Source organism: Hyla sarda, chromosome 3 (assembly GCF_029499605.1).
Source record: "Hyla sarda isolate aHylSar1 chromosome 3, aHylSar1.hap1, whole genome shotgun sequence".
NCBI classification, from domain to species: domain Eukaryota; kingdom Metazoa; phylum Chordata; class Amphibia; order Anura; family Hylidae; genus Hyla; species Hyla sarda.
In genome coordinates, this window is record NC_079191.1 from 315,381,723 (window position 1) to 315,406,705 (window position 24,983).

Below are 24,983 nucleotides of genomic sequence, written 5' to 3' on the forward strand. Positions count from 1 at the left end.
ATTGGAACCAAACCAAAAAAGGGAGGAAAAAAAACAAATTGGACATAACGTCACACCAAACTTCAAAAATGGGCTGGACAAAATTATTGGCACCCTTTCAAAATTGTAGAAAAATAAGATTGTTTCACACATGTAATGCTCCTTTAAACTCACTTGGGGCAAGTAACAGGTGTGGGCAATATAAAAATCGCACCTGAAAGCAGATAAAAAGGATAGTAGTTCACTTAGTCTTTGCATTGTGTGTCTGTGTGTGCCACACTAAGCATGGACAACAGAAAGAGGAGGAGAGAACTGTCTGAGGACTTGAGAACCAAAATTGTGGAAAAATATCAACAATCTCAAGGTTACAAGTCCATCTCCAGAGATCTAGATTTGCCTTTGTCCACAGTGTGCAACATTATCATGAAGTTTGCAACCCATGGCAACTCCCTGTACGTGGACGGAAGAGAAAAATTTATGAAAGGTGTCAACACAGGATAGTCCGGATGGTGGATAAGCAGCCCCAAACAAGTTCCAAAGATATTCAAGCTGTCCTGCAGGCTCAGGGAGCATCAGTCATTTAAATTAAATGAAACACTATAGCAGGAAACCCAGGAGGACCCCACTGCTGACACAGAGACATAAAAAAGCAAGACTACATTTTGCCAAAATGAACTTGAGTAAGCCAAAATCCTTCTGGGAAAATGTATTGTGAACAGATGAGACCAGGATAGAGCTTTTTGTTAAAGCACATCATTCTACTGTTTACTGAAAACAGAATGAGGCCTACAAAGAAAATAACACAGTACCTACAGTGAAACATGGTGGAGGTTCAATGATGTTTTGGAGTTGTTTTGCTGCCTCTGGCACTGGGTGCCTTGACTGTGTGCAAGGCATCATAAAATCTGAGGATTACTAACGGATTTTGGGTTGCACTAATACAGCCCAGTGTCAGAAAGCTGGGTTTGTGTCAGAGATCTTGGGTCTTCCAGCAGGACAATGACCCCAAACATACATCAAAAAGCACCCAGAAATGGATGGCAACAAAGCGATGGAGAGTTCTGAAGTGGCCAGCAATGAGTCCAGATCTAAATTCCATTGAACACCTGTGCAGAGATCTTAAAATTGCTGTTTGGAAAAGGCACCCTTCCAATAAGAGAGACCTGGAGCTGTTTGCAAAGGAAGAGTGGTCCAGCATTCAGGCTGAAAGGTGTAAGGAGCTTATTGATGGTTATAGGAACCGACTGGTCTCAGTTATTTTTTCCAAAGGGTGTGCAACCAAATATTAAGTTCAGGGTGCAAATAATGTATACACGTGTACAGCAAAACATGTGTTACTGCAATCCTTTTCTGTGAGAAATACTTAATTTTCTTGAAAAAAGTATATATATATATATATATATATATATATATATATATATATACAATTATAAACCAAGACATATTGTAGCAGCAGGAGTGCCCGGTCATATCATATATCACTTACTGCATAAGTAGCAAACGGTTGTCTTTGTATGGTGCATACTCTATGTACATCTGTTGAAGCTAAATGATACAGTTCATTGCAGTAAGAAATGGTTAACCATATATGTATTGGCGGAAGTGGCCATATGCTGGAAACTGAAATATCTTGAGAGCAGTTATTAACCTAAATCTGCTCCCTGCCGTTAATCGTCAGAATGTCATTAAATGCTGCCAGTCATCAGCAGCCTGAATTATCTGTGCACGCACTCATCTGGCTTTATTTCCTGGAGGAATAACAGGAAAATATCTAATAAAATTATGTTAGAAAACAGGAATTTGTATGTATACATTCAGTCTGTATATCACGGCCTATTCAGATAGTCCAACAAACAATGGCGCAGCACTCGGAATGGTTCAAGCAAAAAAAAAGTGCATTTATTCACCACCTATCTCTGGCAACATTTCAGCTAAACAATAGAGCCTTTTTCAAGCTTTAAAAAGGCTCTATTGTTGAGCTGAAACGTTGCTGGAGATATGTGGTGAATAAACACACTTTTTTTTAAGCTTGAACCATTCGGAGTGCTGCGCGATTGTTTGTTGGACTATATATATAATTATATATATAGATCTCAGCACTACTGAGTAATTACATATATGCATGGTGCCAGTGCCCCGATCACAGTCCACCTCGAGTCACAGTTCCTCTTCTGACTGCTGCACCATTGGTGTATATATATATATATATATATATATATATATGTGTGTGTGTGTGTATATATATATATATATATATATGTATATATATATATACACACACACACACACACACAGTACAGACCAAAAGTTTGGACACACCTTCTCATTTAATTCAAAGTGTTTTCTTTATTTTCTTGACTATGAAAATTGTAGATTCACACTGAAGGCATCAAAACTGTGAATTAACACATGTGGAATTATAGACGTAACAAAAAAGTGTGAAACAACTGAAAATATGTCATATTCTAGTTGGAAAGTGTCCCCAAGTGCAGTCACAAAAACCATCAAGAGCTACAAAAAACTGGCTCACATGCGGACCGCCCCAGGAAAGGAAGACCAAGAGTCACCTCTGCTGCGGAGCATAAGTTCACTAGCCTCAGAAATCGCAGGTTAACGGCAGTTCAGATTAGAGACCAGGTCAATGCCACACAGAGTTCTAGCAGCAGACACATCTCTAGAACAACTGTTAAGAGGAGACTGTGTGAATCAGGCCTTCATGGTAGAATATCTGCTAGGAAACCACTGCTAAGGACAGGCAACAAGCAGAAAAGACTTGTTTGGGCTAAAGAACACAAGGAATGGACATTAGACCAGTGGAAATCTGTGCTTTGGTCTGATGAGTCCAAATTTCAGAAATTTGGTTCCAACCACCGTGTCTCTGCGACGCAGAAAAGGTGAACGGATGTACTCTACATGCCTGGTTCCCACCGTTAAGCATGGAGGAGGTGGTGTGATGGTGTGGGGGTGCTTTGCTGGTGACACTGTTGGGGATTTATTCAAATTTGAAGGCATACTGAACCAGCATGGCTACCACAGCATCTTGCAGCGGCATGCTATTCTATCCGGTTTGCGTTTAGTTGGACCATCATTTATTTTTCAACAGGACAATGACCCCAAACATACCTCCAGGCTGTGTAAGGGCTATTTGACCAAGAAGGAGAGTGATGAGGTGCTGTGCCAGATGACCTGGCCTCCACAGTCACCAGACCTGAACCCAATGAAGGCAAAAGGGCCAACAAGTGCTAAGCATCTCTGGGAACTACTTCAAAACTGTTGAAAGACCATTTCAGGTGACTACCTCTTGAAGATCATCAAGAGAATGCCAAGAGTGTTCAAAGCAGTAATCAAAGCAAAAGGTGGCTACTTTGAAGAACCTAGAATATGATATATTTTCAGTTGTTTCACACTTTAATTCCACATGTGTTAATTCATAGTTTTGATGCCTTCAGTGTGAATCTACAATTTTCATAGTCATTAAAATAAAGAAAACTCTTTGAATAAGAAGGTGTGTCCAAACTTTTGGTCTGTACTGTATATGTGTGTTTATGCGCACACACATGGAGGGAATTTGGAGCATCTTTTTCATTTTCTGTGTGTAAGATTTAAAAATCTGCTCCAGCCACGAGCCGGAGAAGATTTCTGGCATAACTTACGCCAGTTTCTGGCTCAATTTAAGTCTAATCCGCCTGTCTGCAGGAGGCCATGCACACTCCTGCTAAGCGTTGTCCAATTTTTGAAAAGTAATCTTGTCAACATTAAGGGGTAAAAAGTTGGTAAATTTTTTACACAAAACCCAGCCTGTCGAGGATAATACATCCCCCTTGTTGCTCAGGTGATGGGATGACTTGCTTGAAAGATGAATAATGCATACACATGTTTCTAGTAAAGGAATATGAAATGTTGATTCCTGATAGAAATAAATGTACCTCCAAAACACATTTTCTATTTGCAAATTCCTAGGTTGATCCTTACAAGTAATTTCCTGGATAAGTTTTGGAAAACCTTAAAAGCTGCCCACATTTTCCAGGTGTCAATCTGAATTTAAGCTACAAATATTTTAAAATATTCAGCTACAAGGTACCAAGCAGCAACCCAGGCAAAGTCTGTCAACAAGGACAATTGTTATTCTATATAAAGTAGCGTATAATGACATTTTTTGATGCAATCTGATAGTTTATCAGATGAAACAAGTACTCAGATAAAAACAGCAGTTTTTTTTCATAGTTGTTCCTGTGTCAATTCATGTCTTATGGAGATATCAAGACTCCTTATTTTTTTTATTCTAACTTTATGGGTCCCTTAGGGGCCTTTTAGAAGGAATCCTTCAATTCCTAATACAGATCAATGCAGTTCTATTGAACTCCATTTATCTGTGTGATCTGTGCTCATTTGATTGAGCCTGCTCCACAGCCGCGTGGATCAGATCAGCTAAGATGGCAGATGGAGGTCCCCTCACCCGCCATCATGGTGTCTTCTCTGGTCTGCTGCTGAAATTTCGCCTCCAAAAGAATGAGCTTTCTCATTCTCTAGGCAGAATCCACACCACAGATATTGCTGTCTATGGAGCTTCTTTTGTGCCATAATTTTCAGCACTGTTTCTCACCATTCCCCAGCCAGTCGGGTTGCGAAACCGGACGCCTGCTGAAATCATTCAGCAGGCATCTCAGGCAAACGCCGAGGGGGGGTCCCGGGACCCCCACATGTCGACGATCATCGCAGATCGTCCGAGAAATCGTGTGGGCTATCTGCGGTAATTCCGGTCATTCGGGTCAGTGATGACCCGATGACCTAGAAATAAATGGTGATCGGCGGTGTACAATACACCGCCAATCATCTACCGTTGCTGGGGAGCGGTGACAATACTGTCACCGCCCCAGCAACACTGCTATTGGCCGGCGATCGTCCAGCCAATAGCAGAGCGGCAGAGGAGGGGTTAACGGCTCCTTCCCGCTGCTGTACCTGCTCTCTGCGTTCAGTCAGCGGGTGCCACAGTGAGGAGAAGCCGTGGATCCCCCCGCGGAGCCGGAGCCCCCTCAGGAGCCGTTACAATAGGGAGAGAAGTGTATAGGGACAGGTAGGAGTAATAAAGTTACAAAAGTGAAAAAAAAAGAAGAAAAAAGAAGAAAAAACAAGATATATATGGTATACACATCCTGTGTACAGCTGATATCTACCGCCATATGGTCCTGTATATAATCACTTACGGTATTATTCAGTTATTGTGTGGTGGTATATATTTACTCCTTGTTTACTAGTATTATTGGTCATAGAAATTTACCTACGTTAAAGTGTTTCTTACATTTATAAATTTTAGTTTATTGTGTGTGGGATTTGGGTGGAATAGGAGTGTGGCAGAAGATTGACGAACTGCAGGGACCCTTTCTTTTTTATTTGGTCCGGGGGCCCGAGTCTTGTCAGTCTGCTCCTGGGGGGAGGGAGGGGGGGGGGGGTGCCAAACATGCCAAACAAAGGGTCCGCCCCGGGTGCCAAATGCTGTAGGTACGCCCCTGGGTATGTGCTTACGCGAGAGAAATTGGGCTACAAAAAACATTAAAAAAATTCTCCTTTTACCCCTTGCAAAAATTCAAAAATTGGGTCTACAAGAACATGCAAGTGTAAAAAATGAAGATTTTGAATTTTCTCCTTCACTTTGCTGCTATTCCTGTGAAACACCTAAAGGGTTAAAACACTTACTGAATTTAATTTTGAATACTTTGGGGGTATAGTTTTTATAATGGGGTCATTTATGTGGTATTTCTAATATGAAGACCCTTCAAATCCACTTCAAAACTGAACTGGTCCCTGAAAAATAGTGAGTTTGAAAATTTTGTGAAAAATTTGAAAATTGCTGCTGAACTTTGAAGCCCTCTGGTGTCTTCCAAAAGTAAAAATTCATCAATTTTATGATGCAAACATAAAGTAGACATATTGTATATGTGATCCAAATAAAAATTTATATCCATTTTCCTTACAAGCAGAGAGCTTCAAAGTTAGAAAAATGCAAAATTTTCATTTTTTTTCATCAAATTTTGGGATTTTTCACCATGAAAGGATGCAAGTTGCCACAAAATTTTACCACTATGTTAAAGTAGAATATGTCACGAAAAAACAATCTCTGAATCAGAATGATAACTAAAAGCATTCCAGAGTTATTAATGTTTAAAGTGACAGTGGTCAGATGTGCAAAAAACGCTCTGGTCCTAAGGTGTAAAATGGCCTTGTCCTTAAGGGGTTAATAGGGAAGGGGTTAATTCACTTAAATTAACTTTAATTAACTTTTTTTTTACACTTAACATGTATAGCATAGCACTGATCAGTGTTCTCTGGGCTCTGCTGCTCTTGCCTGCTGAGCAGGCTTGGAGCAGAAGATCGCCGAATGGACAACGAAGAGGCTGGTGAGGACCTTGAGCCCTGGTACTTAAAGGTCCAAGGACGTACACGTAGCCCTGGTCCAGTTTAAATCATTCTCATGAGCGGAGAACAGATTAAACCTGGTGGGTCCCGGTTGCTACGGGCCACCACTGCTAATGCCAGGCACCGCCAATCGGGCCGATGCCCGGCATTAACCCTTTAGACATTGCAATCAAAGTTGATTGTGGAATCTAAAATAAAACTAAAACTATCCCGGCAGCTCAGCAGAGTGACAAAATCGGGTTGTCCCGATCAGCTTACCGAATGACTAGAAGGTCCTCACCTGCCTCTTCGTTGTCTATTCGGCGATCTGCTGCTCCAAGCCTGCTCAGCAGGCAAGAGCAACAGAGCACAGAGAACACTGATCAGTGCTATGCTATGGCATAGCATTGATCAGTGTAAGCAATCAAAAGATTGCATGTTAAGTGTAAAAATAAAAGTTAATAAAAGGGAATTAACCCCTTCCCTATTAAAAGTTTAAAAAAAAAACAATTTTTTTAATGAAATAATGTAATAAAAATATGTGGTACCGCTACGTGCGTAAGTGTCCGAACTATTAAAAGATAAGGTTAGCTAAACCCCATGGTCGATGGCATACAGGTAAAAAAAAAAAAATTCCCATCAAAACAAAAATGTTACCGATACAAACTACAGACCACGGCACAAAAAATGAGCCCTCCTATAGCTCTGTATGCGGAAAGATAAAAAAGTTATAGGGGTCAGAATATGACAATTTTAAACATACAAATTTTGGTGCATGTAGTTAGGATTTTTTTGAAGTAGTAAAATAAAATAAAACCTACATGAATTGGGTATCCTTGTAACTGTATGGACCTATAGAATAAAGATCAGGTATCTTTTTTTTTTTTTTTACCCAAAATTGCACTGTGTAGAAACAGAGGCCCCCAAAATATACAAAATGGCGTTTTTTTTTTTTTTCAATTTCACCCCACAAATATATTTGTTTTGGTTTTGCAGTAGATTTTGTTATTAAAGGATTGATGTCATTACAAAGTACAATTGGTGGTGCAAATATCAAGCCGTTATATGAATCTGTAGGTGCAAAGCAAAATTGAAAGCAGTATGATTTTTAGAAGGAAAAAATGAAAATTGGCCTGGCCCTTGAGGTCAAAATGGGCTTGGTCCTTAAGGGGTTAAAAAAAGGCAGTGTGTGACTAGAATTTTTACCCATTATGCTATATGACAAGCTGTATTGCACTTATCCAAAGGACTTGGGATAAGATGTCTGATCGGACCCCCTGCGATCTTTGGCCCGGCATTCTGAACATTTATGTTAACATCCAGGTTTTGGGCAGCTGTGGTTGTGACGTCACGCCCCCTCCATTCATGTCTGGAGCCATATGATAGGGGATATGATGTCTAGGGGTGGAGTACCCCTTTAAGATAGCTTTGCTATGAAGTATTCCCCTCTCCAATATGGGGTCATTTTCTTCATTCCATAAAATCTAGACCCTGAAAAAGACACTTTATGGTTCTCCAATAGTGTCTTGATAATGGATGACCTTCCTATTTTTCTTTCAATGTTGTAAAGGTGTTCCCCTATTCTTTTTAAAAGTAACCTCTAGTTACAGCCCAAATATATCTTTCCGCATGGGCATACTATATCATAGATTACTCCTTACAGTTTACAGTTTATCAGTATTGCACAGTATATTGCACTAGCCCAGGAGTAGAAGCTATGTTCTGCAGCATGAATTGCACTTGCCCAAGATAAGTAAATGAGTATAAATAAATTGATAATTCAAATAGAGGTAAATGTAGCAACAAAGTACATGCAACATAAAGTGCTAGTCAAGCTAAATATAATCCATGCAGAGAAAGTCAGCTATGTAATAGAATTTAAGCATGGCCATATTCATTACCATAAGGTGTGCAAACAATGCCAATGATAGGCAGCATTATCCAAAGTATAGGGGATAAGATATATAAAGCCGGAACACCCCTTTAAGCATGGTATGCATTCGTTTTAGCAAAAAACATGTTTGGGCTGAACTTGAACCGAGATTTTGTTTCAGGCCATTTTATCTAACATCAGTGTCTGATCTCACAAATGCTTTTCTTGTTAAAAGGGCAAAAATTCCCACAGACTACAAAGTCTTGTGAAGACTTTTCAGAAGAGTAATAGCTGTTAAAACTGCAAGGGAGGTACCATCTTTATAATACCACTATGGAATTACAATGCGATGATCTAAAAACTCTTGTAGGAGTCTTTAGTTTAGATCATGTAGTGTATGTCTTATGTAGAAAAACAACTGATGCTGCTGACTTTCATTTTGTGTTTAATGGGAAAAAATGTACGAAGGTCATAAAACCTAGGACTGTGCAAATAGTGTCGAGTCCTATCAGACAGGAGAGAGCACAGAGGAGTGCTATCAGACAGGAGAGAGCACAGAGGAGTGCTATCAGACAGGAGAGAGCACAGAGGAGTGCTATCAGACAGGAGAGAGCACAGAGGAGTGCTATCAGACAGGAGAGAGCACAGAGGAGTGCTATCAGACAGGAGAGAGCACAGAGGAGTGCTATCAGACAGGAGAGAGCACAGAGGAGTGCTATCAGACAGGAGAGAGCACAGAGGAGTGCTATCAGACAGGAGAGAGCACAGAGGAGTGCTATCAGACAGGAGAGAGCACAGAGGAGTGCTATCAGACAGGAGAGAGCACAGAGGAGTGCTATCAGACAGGAGAGAGCACAGAGGAGTGCTATCAGACAGGAGAGAGCACAGAGGAGTGCTATCAGACAGGAGAGAGCACAGAGGAGTGCTATCGGGAGAGAGCACAGAGGTGTGCTATCGGGAGAGAGCACAGAGGAGTGCTATCAGACAGGAGAGAGCACAGAGGAGTGCTATCAGACAGGAGAGAGCACAGAGGAGTGCTATCAGACAGGAGAGAGCACAGAGGAGTGCTATCAGACAGGAGAGAGCACAGAGGAGTGCTATCAGACAGGAGAGAGCACAGAGGAGTGCTATCAGACAGGAGAGAGCACAGAGGAGTGCTATCAGACAGGAGAGAGCACAGAGGAGTGCTATCAGACAGGAGAGAGCACAGAGGAGTGCTATCAGACAGGAGAGAGCACAGAGGAGTGCTATCAGACAGGAGAGAGCACAGAGGAGTGCTATCAGACAGGAGAGAGCACAGAGGAGTGCTATCAGACAGGAGAGAGCACAGAGGAGTGCTATCAGACAGGAGAGAGCACAGAGGAGTGCTATCAGACAGGAGAGAGCACAGAGGAGTGCTATCAGACAGGAGAGAGCACAGAGGAGTGCTATCAGACAGGAGAGAGCACAGAGGAGTGCTATCAGACAGGAGAGAGCACAGAGGAGTGCTATCAGACAGGAGAGAGCACAGAGGAGTGCTATCAGTCAGGAGAGAGCACAGAGGAGTGCTATCAGTCAGGAGAGAGCACAGAGGAGTCCTATCAGACAGGAGAGAGCACAGAGGAGTGCTATCAGACAGGAGAGAGCACAGAGGAGTGCTAGCCCACCCTCACTTACTGGACTTTGCCCATGCCTGTGCTTCAGCATGGACAAAGCCATGATTTTATAGGCCATGAAATCTATAAAAATTCTTATGAAGTATATTAGAAAGGTTCATGTTTTGCCAAGATGTACAACATATTAATAATATAATGATTAATAATAGAATGAATAAAATCTTATTTTAAATTTTTTTTCACTTTCCTGTTTTCTTTAGAAAATACTGCAAATTTGGCATTGTAATTTGCACAGTTTCCTATTGTCCTCTTCCTGCATGTGTTTTGAATGTAGATGCAGGTGCATGGTTCTGTAGACTACCATATGGTGCTTCTGTGAGCCACTGGGTTCTTCCCAAGGAGGTTCCAGAGTATATTACCTCTGTAAAATACAATATGAAAATATAAATACATTATTTGCACTAATTCTGTATGAGGACTAACCTCGATGGTATTGTGTGGCTTGATGGAAGTTTCTGGGTGCCATAGTCAAAATATGCAACACATGTACATGACAGAAGTCTCAGATGAAGATAAAGCTTAGACATAGTGTTTCACTGTTAAAGGGGTTATCAAGGCATAGGAAAATACAGCTACTTTCTTTCAAAAGCCATCCCTGTCTGTCTCTAGGTTGGGTGTGGTTCTGCAGCTCAGTTCCATTGAAGTGAATGGAGCCAAGTTGTAATACCACACCCAACCTGGAGACAGACGTGGAGTGGTTTTTGAAGGAAATTAGCTGTGATTTTCTATTCCTGGATAACTCCTTTAAATAGTGCATTATTTCAGGTAAGTTCACAGAATGTAAACCAGAAGTGCTGGGATCTACCAGTTGCTGGGGTACAATGCCATAGAAATTTAGAATCTGGGCATAAGTAATATACAGAATTGTCAGAATTTGTGAGTATATATTGGAATAAAGAAATACAGCTACAAAATTTTCTCTTGTTTTGTTTGCTAGGTTCTCTTTGGCACTGCAGATGGCCAGGTTATAGTTATGGACTGCCATGGTAGGATGTTGGCACATGTTCTTTTACATGAGTCAGATGGCATTCTGAGCATGTCATGGAATTACCCCAACTTTCTAGTGGAAGATAGCAGTGAAAGTGACACAGACTCTGATGACTATTCTCCACCTCAAGGTAAGAAAGCCAGAGGAACATAAGAATCCTTGTATGCATATATATATATATATATATATATATATATATTTTTTTTTTTACAAATGTCATAGCACATGCCCGATATTTCTTGTTGTGAGAGTCTGGAGGCAGACAATAACTTTTGAGAGTTGGCTAAACCCGACTATTTTGCATAAAGTGTATGGGGACCTTAAAAAACTTTGACATGTCAAAGTTTGGATCGGTGAGGGTCTGGGTGTTCAGACCCCTACCAATTGTTATAATGAAGCGGGGAAAAGCATGTGACTTTTTTTTAACATTGAGGTTTTCTGGTACTAAAGGTACCTTAACGTGGGTCAAACAGGTCCCTAAAATGATTGCCAGTTTTGTTAATCCGTGCTCAGGTCTCACGTGTAAATGAGAAGCAGTGTTATCACAAAGCTCAGTTGCAAGCCATGTGAAACCTTCACTTCAAAGGTAGGTAAAATCGTGAAAGCTTTATTCACTCATCGTGCAGGATACAGAAGTGATGTAGTGGGTGGGCATTGTCCTCAGTGAGGAGGGCCAAGGAAAGGTGAGTGGAATTTTTTTTATACTTTTATTTTGGTGAGGATCTATGGGAGAGTATTATGTACTTACTATGGGCAACAATGGGGGTAGGGGCGTTATCGAACTACTGGGGGCTTCTACCTAATAGGGATATTATCTACCTACTGGGGGCAAATTCTTCAGAGACAAGTCATGGTTGGAAGAAGTCTTCATTCTGTTCTGAGCCATATAGAAAAGAAGACCTTACCTGTGAGTTACTGGCAGTAACTGCACTGTTCTCTGTTACACAGACCAATATCCCCAAGTGCATCCATTATTATTTACTCACTGCGTGGTGGTGGTATTTATCTTCATGTGACACAATTATTTGTCCCTTTTTATAGTGTTATTGTTGGTGAATTATAGATGTCCAGCCAGGTTTTCTCGTGCAATAAAATACTTGAAGTTTTTTTACATCACAACAGGAATACAGACAAACTGGCAAAAGTGACGCATTTCAGCCTCCATTGAGACCTTACTCATTTGTATGAGTAAGGCCTCAATGAAGGCTGAAACGCATCACTTTTGCCAGTTCGTCTGTATTCCTGTTGTAATGTAAAATAAACTTCAAGTCTTTTATTGCATGAGAAAGCCTGGCAGGACATCTATCCTTCGTTGATGCTATTCTGGGTGTGATCCGCACCAGTCCGGGCCGGTACTCTGCAAGTCAGTTGAAGCTGATGTATTGAATCAATTGTAAGCCAGTAGAGAAGTTAAAACTTTGCTATATCCTACATGGATATAGCAACCTTTGAAGTGCTGCTTCTTCGAATTGGATTGATAAGGGGTCATTAATATCAGAATGGTGGGAGTCCAACTCCCAGCCCCCCACACCATTCAGTTAAGTAAAGGGGCTCCAGTGCTCCAGCAAGAGCTTCTGCTATTTGTTTACCAGGTACAGTGCCTTACATTTTGTAGTGACTGCTGTGGTTCTGCTCATGCTCCTATTTTAAATTACCCATCCTATTTCTATTATATCCTATTTCTATTGGGCAGACTAGATGGGCCAAATGGTTCTTATATGCCGACACATTCTAGGTTTCTATAGAGCATTCAGGGTATGAAAATGACTAGTCAAATAGTAGAGTAAGAAAAATGTTATTAAATGTGCACATTCTGACACTCGCTCAGATTGAAAGCGCCATCAAATCTGAGGCCTCCAGGTAAATTAGATTTAATGTGGAGATGGATCAAGCCAGATGATCTCCTCATGCCATTAAAACTATCCTTTCAGATAGAAAGATGAATATAAAAGAATGTTTGAGTAATTAAGTTTATTAATTGACAGCATTATTTGGAAAATGAACAGAAAGTAAAGGTAATTTATTGCATAAGAGGTCGTTTCTGATAGGAAGACATGATATTCTGCTATTAATAAAACACATTAAGTGTTTGTATTTAAATGGTTGAACTCTTATTCAGTAATTATTAAATACCTGACACACTGTTCTAAAGCATGAAGAAAGTTAGAGGGGTACTCTGGGGAACTAAACCCATAGCTCATCCTTTTACTCTCGCCAACCTATGTATTTGTCTAAATATCATTCATAAGCTATATAGAGAAGTTTCCCTCTTTCAGCTGTGACTTACATGCGGGAAGTGAGAGAAAGACCTCATTCTCAGATCCACCTTGTCTTTCTGCAAACCCCTCACTGAGACTAGCCCCTACCATCCAGGATGACAAAGACCATGTGATTTCTGTCTTGTTCACAGCCACACCTCCCCTCCCTGTGTGAGGATCTTGCTGGCAGCCCAGTGTCCTCAGCACATAATGCTGCTCTTTTCCTGCTGTAGATCTTATCACTGACTGCTGCCATTCAGAGAATATCATGATTTATTGCTAGAGGGAAGGATAGTTTGAAAGAAAAGACATGTACAGTGTATTTACAACTACAACACAGCATTCACACAGATAGCCAAAGCAGTTGTCTGGCAGCCATTACACAGAGCTGCACTGACTGCATTAAGTTGTAGTCTGGGCTGCAAGCAAGAAAAAAAAGAATGATCAGGAGACAACAGGGGCCACAGGAGCTGGCAAAATTACATGGATAACTACAGGGGACACAGAACATGTATTGCGGTGGCTTTGGGGCATTTTTTATTTTTCTTCTCCGGATTACCCCTTTAAATAAGGCAAATAAATGTATCACAGGGGCCAATATCAGCACACCCTCTGAATACATTGTACAGTATCTTACATAAACCCCTCAAATGTTTGTAAATATTTTATCATATCTTTGAATGTAACAACACTAAAGAAATGACACTCTACTACAATATAAAGTAGTGAGTGCATAGCCTGTATAAGTGTTTATAAATACAGTGTTTTTAACCTGTTAAGGACCAAGCCCATTTTCACCTTAAAGGGGTACTCCGCCCCTAGACATCTTATCCCCTATCCAAAGGATAGGGGATAAGATATCAGATCGCTGGGATCTCGGCTGCGGCACCCCGCTATCATTACTGCACAGAGCAGACTTGCTTTGTGCGTAATGACGGGCAATACAGGGGCCGGAGCATCGTTACGTCACAGCTGTCATGCCCCCTCTCATAGACTTGCATTGAGGGATGGGGTGTGACGTCACACGGGGGCGGAGTCGTGTCGTGTCGTCACAGTCTTCCGTCCCGGTGGTCGATATGGACTCAGCCTGAGGACCTCCAGCGGTTCCGGAAGCCGCTACAGGTGGGTGCTGAATGGTAGATCCAGGGAGTCCCCAGCAGCGGGACCCCGGCGATCTGACATTTTATCCCCTATCCTTTGGATAGGGGATAAGATGTCTAGGGGCGGAGTACCCCTTTAAGGCCAATTTCGTATTTTGCATTTTAGTTTTTTCCTCCTCTCCTTTTAAAAATCATACCACTTTCAATTTTGCACCTACAGACCCATATAAGGGCTTTTTTTTTTTTTTTGCACCACCAATTGTACTTTGTAATGACATCTATCCTTACCAAATAATTAAATCTACCGCAAAACAAAAAAATATATATTTGTGGGGTGAAATTGAAAAACAAAAAGCCATTTTGTAAATTTTGGGGGCTTCTGTTTCTACACAGTGCAATTTTCAGTAAAAATAATACCTTATCTTTATTCTGTAAGTCCAAACAATTACAGGGATACCCAATTTATGTAGGTTTTATTTTATTTTACTACTTAATACTACTACTAAAAATCCTAACTACATGCACATACATTAGTATGTTTAAAATTGTCATTTTCTAACCCTTATAACTTTTTTATTTTTCCGCATATTGGGCTATATGAGGGCTCATCTTTTGCGCCGTGGTCTGTAGTTTTTATTGTTGCCATTTTAGTTTTGATGGGACTTTTTGATCGCTTTTATTAGTTTTTTTTTTTATGGTATATGAAGTGACCAAAAATGCACAATTTTGGACTTTGGTATTTTTTACGTGTATGCCATCGACAGTGCAGTTAAGCTAACCTTATATTTTAATAGATCGCACATTTACGCACGCGCCAGTACCACATATGGTTATTTTGATATTTTATTATATTATAATATTTAAAAAATGGGAAAAGGGGGGGGGGGGGATTTAAACTTTTAATAGAAAAGGGGTTAATTCACTATCATTTAACTTTTTTTTTTTAATACTTTCTTTTTTTAGCCCCCATAGGGGCTATAAGATGTAATTACATATACTGATCAATGCTATGCCATAGCATAGCATTGATTAGTGTTCTCTGCACTCTGCTCCTCTAGCCTGCTGAGCAGGCTTGGAGCAGCAGATCGCCGAACGGATAACGAAGAGGTAGGTGAGAACCCTCTCGTCGTCCGGTAAGCTGATCGGTACATCGCGATTTTGTCGTGACAGTCCCGATTTTGTCATGATAGCTCCGCTGGGATAGTTTCACTTCCATTTTAGATACTGCGTTAGCCATGGGTCCTGACTGCCCTTAGCAACCGGGGCCCACCGGATTTTACCCATTCTCCGCTGGTGAGAAAGGTTTAAACCCTGTTACCCCGTTTACCTAAAGAAGCTGAGGGTAAAGGTGATGGACTGGCCAAGCATGTCTCTAGGCTTTATACCTATTGAGCTTCAGTGGGACATCCTTAAACCGAAGTTGGGGGAGCGCAATGTCTCTAACATCAGAGAGGAGTGGAAGAGGACTCTAGAGGCAACCTGTGAAGCTCTGGTGAACTCGATGCCCAAGAGGCTTTAGGCAGAGCTAAAAAACAATGGTGGCCACACAAAATATTGACACTTTAGGCCCAATTTGGTCATTTCCACTTGGTGGGGTGTACTCATTGTTATTGCCAAGATTTAGGCGTTAATGGCTGTGTGTTGAGTTATTTTGAGGGGACAGCCACATTAAACACTGTTATACAGGCTCTGTACTCACTGCTTTACATTGTAGCAGAGTGTCATTTCTTCAGTGCTGTCAAATGAAAAGATATAATAAAATATTTACACAAATGTGAGGGATGTACTCACTTATGTGAGAAACTGTATATTAAGGAGGAAAGGCTAGAGTTAATGCTTACTGCCGGGATTCTCAGCCTTGTTACTAAAGGGGAATCCTTAAAACGGTTCCACTCCTAGATAACTTCTGATTACTATCTCAAAGAAGGAGTAAGATTTCATGATCTTTATATTTTGACTGCGCTTTGTTGCTTGCTGTTCCTTTCTCTTGAACCAGGCATCTGAAATCTTGGCAACCCCTGATCAGGATTCAAGGAAACCTTGTTTGGTAACCATTGGCTTGCAGTATGAGTAATGTCTAAAATATTGGAATTTGGCATATAAATGTTTATAGTGTCCCTGTCATTTAAAGAAAAAACTTTTGTCACCAAGACGTGTTGATTGCTGACACCTCACCAATCATTAGTATGGACATTTATCAACGGGTTTAGTCAGGTTTTCTTTACTATAATTGTCGCAAAATTGTCGCAACTGCGACTACACGATTTTTCGTGCGACATTTTGACTGGAAAGCGAGAAAAGCAAGTTTTCCTAAAATTTACTATGTAGTAATAATTTTAAAATGGACTACGGGTAGTCAGGTATTTATTAACTGCGACAGTCGCAACCGCGCAAAAAAAAGTCGCAACAGCGTTAAAAATTGACTAAATTTACTCCAGCTCAAACATGGAGCAGAAAAAGCTACTACCAAAGTAAAAAAGGAAAAATTGCTTACGTAAAAGAAAATTATCAACAGGCTGAAACCAGTTGATAAATACGTCGCACATAAGCAAAAAAAAAGTAAGGAAAAAATTACTAAAAAAAAGAATACATAAGCAAACATTGATAAATGTCCCTCTAGATGATTAAATGATCTTCAGATGAATAAATTGTAGTCCACAGTTGTTAAAACCAGCCATACATGGTCAGTGTCCCAGAGCAATGGATGAAGGAAAGATCATTTCTAAATAAAAGTTCTTTGGCTATTGGATGAAGATTTGTAAACAGTCTTCTTTCTAGCTGATGACAATGAGTTGGTAATTTTTTCTTAATACATCATTTTTGAGTACATTTTCTGGGAGTATAGTTCTTTTTTTGGAACTCCTATATTATTCTTTCAATAGAATTGCAAGTCGCCTCAGTGGCACCTTTGCAAAAATTGGTGAATGTTCCTCATCCAGAGATCCTTTTGTTCCAAGAGCCTTTTAATTTCCACATGATTATAATGTATTCTATGCAGAGGTGTGGAAATAAAAAATAAAAAAACTACTTGTCCAAGGGACTAAAGCGGAACACAATCTACTTGTCCCTCAAGAATATCCACTTGTCCTGGTAGATAAAAAAAAAATTCAACCAAAATAGTATCTGAATAAAGTTTTTATTAGTTTCTGCACTTTAGTTTTTCTTCCTTGTTCTATAATAGCCATAACTCTTATTTTTCCATCTACAGACCCATAGGAGACTTATTTTTTGCGGTGCCAAGTATACTTTGTAATGACAACTTTCATTTTTCCATAACTTATGCTCTGAAACAAAATAAAATTTGTGAGGTGAAATTGAAAAAAATGCAAATTTGGTGCTTTTCTTTTTTTCGCCATTCACCTTGTGGTCAAACTTTTATATTATTTTGATACTTTAGGTCAGCCTGATTACACCAATACCAAATTTGTTTAGTTTCAGTCATGTTTAAATAATTTATATATATATATATATATATATATATATATATATATATATACATATATATATTTTTATTTTTTTTTACTTTTTAATAAAAAAAAATAAAAATCCTGACCCCTATAACATTTTTATTTTTCCTTCTGTATGAGGGCAAATTTTTATGGGCCATAATATGCTGTTTGTATCGGTGCCATTTTGGTATTGATCGGACTTTTTTACTTCATTTTTTCTGGGATTTGATGTTATAAACATAAACAAACACAATTCTTTGATTTTTTTCACGTTAACACCATTTACTGTACGGCATATAAAATGTTATTTTTTAATAGTTTGGACAATTATGCACGTGCCAATACCAACTATGTCTATTTTTATTATGTTTACATATTTTAATATGGAAAAGGGCGGTGATGTGAACTTTTAATATGGAAGGGGTTAATGAGTGTTTTAAAACTTTTATTTAACTTTGATTTTTTAATCACACTTTTATAGGAGGAATCATTTAGATTCCTCATACAGATCGATGCAGTTCTATTGAAATCCATTGATCTGTGTTCATTTGGTTGAGCCCGCGCAAGGCAGGCTCAATCAAATGCAGATCTATGGGGGCAGCCATGAATGCAGAGGTAAGCCCTCCGGCTACCTCCACCCCGCTAGACCACCAGGGATGGTTAAAAGATCCGTTTAGACACCGCTGTCAACTTTTGGCAGCAGTGATCTAAAGGGTTAATAGCCGCCCGCGGTGATTGCAGCATGCCGGGCTATTAGCGGCGGCCCCTGGCTACTGAAATCAGCCGGGGGCTGCCGAGTATGGAGCGTGCTCAAGTCAGGAGCCCAATCCATACACCCTGAGCGCCAGTGTGAGGTGCAGACTTGTGTCCCCTGCAAGTCTGCATCCGCTCCTGCACCTTACACCGACATTATAAAAAAAAGAAATGGGAAGTCGGTCCGGCTCTGCTTGCCCGATACAGGGCTAAATCTATGAAAAATTCACCTGCCCGGCGCCCGGAACTACATGTCCCGGGCGTTTGGCGATAGGATTTCCACATCCCTGCTATGAAAACACTTTTACAATGTATCTACTATTCTAGTTTGACAGTTATAAACATCAGTAACTTGTTGTCAAGTCTCTGAGTCACTTTCAAGAGTGGGTGGCAAATACATCTAAATATCCCTTGAATCATTCTTGTTAAGGAGTAAAAATGAAGCAGAAAGAACTGGAGTTGTTTTGTTTTAATAATGTAATAATGGAAACTTATGCAAAAACTACGGTAATTAAAATAACCTCATAATGCAAAAAATATGTTGTTTTATTCTGTCATACAACAAGGGTATGCATGGATGCGCTTGTGATTTGCTCACATGACTCTAATTAGACAGTCCAAATAACTGTTAAAGGTTGATAAACGTGTTCATACTGAGATGGACATACATCAAAGCTGGAAAGAGATGTGACGATTTTACACCCAATGTGATGACTGTCCAAACGATTTTCTTTCTCTGTTGTTTTGAAAAATACAAGCTCAATGGTGGACTTATAGACTGAGAAAATCTATGAAACATGTCCAATGATATGTTTTCCCACTGAAACCATATTTGCAGCTAGAACAAGCAAAAACAAGACTGCGGTTCTTAGCGTTACAACATTTGTAATATGCTTGGAGGTAATTTCTCACCACAGTTGAGAAAATGTCAGAAAATATCTGTTGAACAAATTAACTTTTTTAATAGTAACATTTTTTTTTTTACTATATAATATATATTGTAACCAGGCGTAGAAACAGCGCAACCAATGTACAGGAATGATGGTGCCAGCAGTCCAAAACAGCCTTGGTCCAGGGCCACGAGATACAAAGAACAAAAAAGCTCAGATTGCAGCACTCCAGACAAGAGGATTTAGGGTGACAAAATCTTTAGTTTATTCCATCCAAAGCGCAATGTTTCAATTGCCCGATGCAACCATTTTCAAGCAGGTTACAAGTGAATTGTGCAACATATAAATAGGGGTAACGATTACATAGCTCATTTACAGTACAATACAATAAAGTGCATGATCAAAATATTCATACCATACGCAGATGGCAAATGTGCAACTCATGATGATTGGTTGTTAGTGTCATTGGTATTCACATAGTGTACAGTACATTCTCAATAAAGTGCAAATATTGCTCAATAGGATAATGTAAACAATTAGTAAGAAGTGTACAATGATTATATCAAAACCGGAACCGAGTTTACGCTCATCAATAAGAAAATCATCCCGCTCGGCAACATAGTGTAGGGACGGCGTCCCACGTGTGCCGGCGTATAGACCGGAAGAGAGAGCACAGTTGGGGCCAGTCAGAGAGGAATATTGCCGTATGGCGTCAGTAGAGTTCAAAGGTTATGTGCGCGTGCACGCTGTGGCAAACAGTGGCAGCGTCGGCAAACATATACTAGTTCTATGGTATGGGCAAAGTAATTGGCAGTAATTGGTTCCTGATGCAACTGGACCACAGCAAGTCTCAAAGCTTCATTAGTATCCGCCATGTAACCTTAACGCCATGGGAACCACAGTGTATCAGGGTACAAACATCCACACTAGATGCGGTTCTGCCCGAATGTGTCCTCTGTCTCTATGCACTTCTCCTGGTAAAACAGCACTCCTGATCTGGGGGGGGGGGGGGGGGGGGGGGCGGCAGCTGTTGTTGGCTGCCCCTTACCTGGTGTTGGATGTTTGTACTCTGATACACTGTGGTTCCCATGGTGTTAAGGTAGCATGGCGGATACTAATGAAGCTTCGAGACTTGCCGTGGCCCAGTGGCATCAGGAACCTTGCATCATACTGCTAATTACTTTGCCCATACCTACCACAGAACTCTATTATGTGTTTTTGATGACCCTGCCGCATGCGCACGTAACCTTTGAACTCTACTGACTCCACAAGGCGATATTCCTCTCTGACTGGCCCCAACTGTGCTCTCTCTTCCGGTCTGTACGCCGGCACATGTAGGACGCCATCCCTACACTATGTTGTCAAGCGGGATGATTTTCTTATTGATGAGCGTAAACTCGGTTCCGGTTTTGATATAATCACTGTACACTTCTTACTAATTGTTTACATTATCCTACTGAGCACTATTTGCACTTTATTGAGAATGTACTGTACACTATGTGAATACCAATGACACTAATAACCAATCATCATGAGTTGCACATTTGCCATCTGTGTATGGTATGAATTACGGTAATATTTTGATCATGCACTTTATTGTACCTTACTGTAAATGAGCAATGTAATCGTTACCCCTATTTATATGTTACACATTTCACTTGTAACCTGAAAATGGTTGCATTGGGCTACCGGAACGTTGCACTTTGGATGGAATAAACTAAAGATTTTTTCACCCTAATCCTCTTGTCTGGAGTGCTGCAATCTGACCTTGTTTGTTTGTTTAATATTTATTTTTCTTTTTTAAATTTATTTATTAGTTGATGAACCATATGTACCCCCAAAATTGTACCAATAAATGTCTATTTAAAAAGTTAAGGCTGCTGGAATACAGAAACACAATGGGGAGATTTATCAAGGGATTTAGAGCTCTTTTTTGCTTACAGAAGTCGCATAAAAAGTCGCATGTGCGCCTATAAGCAATTTTTTGTGCGCCTTTTTTGTGTAAGCAAAAAATTACAAAGAGCTTACCAAAGCAAATTTTGGTTTTCGCCCTGCAGTGGTCAGGGATTTATCAAGTGCGAAAGTCGGCACAAAAAAGTCGCAAGCCCTCCAAAACAGCGTAAATGTAAGCCAGCCCGGACCTGGCTTACAAAACTTGCTTTGGAGATTGGTATTTCATATTTCCTGCCAGGAGCCAAAATCACAGCTCCAGTGGGAAATATGAAATCACAGCCATACAAGGGAGCCCAGGCTCCGTCTTATAATCCCACCCACCTTCTCTTCTCATATCTCCCCTCTCACCGCCCCCTATAAATCACTTATCTCCCCCCCGTAATCTTAACCTGCCGCCGCACATTTCCTCCCCCTGCCACTGCTCATCTCTCTCCGTCCGCCGCTGCTCATCTCCCCACACCCCCCCAGCCGCCGCTCATCTCCCCACACCTCCCGGCCGCCGCTCATCTCCCCCCTCGCCGCCACTCATCTGCCCACCGCCGCCGCACATCTCTCCCTGCTGCCACCGCTTACCTCCCCCCCACGCCGCCGCTCATGCCCGGAGCCAGCCGGCACCCAGAAATATGAAAATACACTGTAATTTCATATTTCCCGGGCAGTGCCGTGATTGGCCGAGACGAACCTGCCAATCACGGCACTGACTGGGAAATATGAAATTACAATGTAGTTTCATATTTCTGGGAGCTGGCCGGCTCCTCTGCCCCGGCCACCGGCCTGTATCAACCACTCGCCCAAGAGTTGCAACTTGGTGGTTGTAGTTCAGAAAAGGGGTGTCTCCAGCTGCTGCTAAATTACAACTCCCATCATGGGAGGGGCAAAATTGAAAGAGTTATGATTTTTTAAAGGTAAGAAGGAAAAAATGAAAATGCAAAAACGGTCCTTAAGGGGTTAAAGGAGTATTGCAGCACAGAGTAATAGTTGTTATAATGCCACCAATGCAAAAGATATATAAGATCCTAATATAGTTACATTACCTTATATGTAGCCATAGCTCGCTATGCCAGGGGCTTGCTCCTGCTGGAAACTCAGTAGTTCTCTGTTGGTGTTACTGTCGTCACCCTATGCAAGTGAATGGAGCGGCCATTTTCGTGACCACACATCACACTTTTACAATGAGGCAGCAGGAGGATTTCCACCTCCCATGCCCGACTTGCACCATCCCACATATTGAATATTCATAAGCTGCTGTGCTGTGCCCTGAGTGGCTCACTGAGCTTGTAGCTGATCTGTACAGACTGTAGATCTGTATAATTGTGTAAAATTCAAACTCCCACAGTTCTTGATGAGTGCAGGAGATTGCACCTGTATATAGTGTAACTATGGTGACCGCACAGCTAAGAATACCACTGTATGTGCTGGGAGGGAGAAGGAGGTACAGCTGTTTGTTCTATGTAAATGTGTGATCATGTGTATGCAGCAGAGCTGAGTATGTGATCATGTGTATGCAGCAGAGCTGAGTATGTGATCATGTGTATGCAGCAGAGCTGAGTGTGTTAGTGGTCATGCATACACATAATCACACATTCAGCTTTGCTACATAAACATGCCGCAGACTAATTTCTGCTACATGTACATGATCACACACTAAGCTCTGCTACATGTACACAGTGTTTACCAACCAGCTGTTGCAAAACTACAACTCCCAGCATGCCTGGATAGCCTTTGGCTTTCCAGTCATGCAGGAACATGTAGTTTTGCAACACTTGGAGGCATTCTCGTTGGTAACCAATGACATAGAGGTAAGGGGACATATTGTTTAGCAAAATGACATAGATTTTTTTTAAACAAGACATTCTGTGTACTTTTTAAAGATTTATGATTTTACTATTGTGCGGAGTTTTGTTCGTCACACACTGCTGCTTCGGCACTTCTAGCTATGTGAGCTGTGTGTATCTACATAATTAGATCGTATTGCATTTGAGAAGGGGAAGCAGTAAGGAACTCAGGTAGGTGGGGATATGCATATAAAGGGAGTAGAGATGAGCGAACTTACAGTAAATTCGATTCGTCACGAACTTCTGGGTTCGGCAGTTGATGACTTATCCTGCATAAATTAGTCCAGCTTTCAGGTGCTCCCGTGGGCTGGAAAAGGTGGATACAGTCCTAGGAGACTCTCTCCTAGGACTGTATCCACCTTTTCCAACCCACCGGAGCACCTGAAAGCTGAACTAATTTATGCAGAATAAGTCATCAACTGCCGAGCCCAGCCATCAACTGCCGAGCCGAGAAGTTTGTGACGAATCGAATAGTTCGCTCATCTCTAAAAGGGAGCTCAGGGCATGATCTATTATAATTTCTTAAGTGGGGAGATGAGGGGGGAGGACAGGAACTAACAGGATGTAGAATTTAGGCATTGTGGGGGGTGTAGTCTTTAACACTAAGCTCCACACTGCATGCTTGGATCTTCAGGGTGCCATAGCGGGAGAATGGCTGAACCAATTTTGACAAGAGTCACCTTGCTGAATAGCTACAGTCATGGCCGTAAATGTTGGCACCCCTGAAATGTTTCAAGAAAATAAAGTATTTCTCACAGAAAAGGATTGCAGTAACACATGTTTTGCTATACACATGTTTATTCCCTTTGTGTGTATTGGAAATAAACCAAAAAGGGACGAAAAAAAGAAAATTGGACATAATGTAACACCAAACTCCAAAAATGGGCTATACAAAATAATTGCCACCCTTTCAAAATTATGGAAAAATAAGATTGATTCAAGCAAGTGATGCTCCTTTAAACTCTACAGGGGCAAGTAACAGGTGTGGGCAATATAAAAATCACACCTGAAAGCAGATAAGAAGAAGAGAAGTTCACTTAGTCTATGCATTGTGTGCCTGTGTGTGCCACTAAGCATGGACAACAGAAAGAGGAGAAGAGAACTGTCTGAGGACTTGAGAACCAAAATTGTGGTAAAATATCAACAATCTCAAGGTTACAAGTCCATCTCCAGAGATCTAGATTTGCCTTTGTCCACAGTGCGCAACATTATCAAGAAGTTCGCAACCCATGGCACTGTAGCTAATCTCCCTGGGTGTGGACGGAAGAGAAAAATTTATGAAAGGTGTCAACGGAGGATAGTCCGGATGGTGGATAAGCAGCCCCAAACAAGTTCCAAAGATATTCAAGCTGTCCTGCAGGATCAGGGAGAATCAGTGTCAGCGAGAACTATCCGTCGACATTTAAATGAAATGAAACGCTATGGCAGGAGACCCAGGAGGACCTCACTGCTGACACAGAGACATAAAAAAACAAGACTACACTTTGCCAAAATTAACTTGAGTAAGCCAAAATCCTTCTGTGAAAAAATGTCTTGTGGACAGATGAAACCAAGATAGAACTTTTTGGTAAAGCACATCATTCTACTGTTTACTGAAAACAGAATGAGGCCTACAAAGAAAAGAACGCCGTACCTACAGTGAAGGTTCAATGATGTTTTGCCTCTGGCACTGGGTGCCTTGAATATGTGCAAGGCATCATGAAATCTGAGGATTACTGACGGATTTTGGGTCGCACTGTACAGCCCAGTGTCAGAAAGCTGGGTTTGCATTTGAGATCTTGGGTCTTCCAGCAGGACAATGACCCCAAACATACGTCAAAAAGCACCCAGAAATGGATGGCAACAAAGCGCTGGAGA

At 40.9% G+C, this 24,983-nt stretch overlaps 1 protein-coding gene across 1 annotated transcript in view; it reads left to right on the plus strand.

Moving 5' to 3' along the window:
* The window catches only part of TULP4 (TUB like protein 4), a 237,499-nt gene that overhangs the window by 165,762 nt on the left and 46,754 nt on the right, over positions 1-24,983 (plus strand). The window contains exon 5 of the mRNA XM_056567101.1: positions 10,838-11,018. Within this exon, the coding sequence (XP_056423076.1) occupies positions 10,838-11,018 (181 nt within the window). The remainder of the gene's footprint in view (positions 1-10,837; positions 11,019-24,983) is intronic.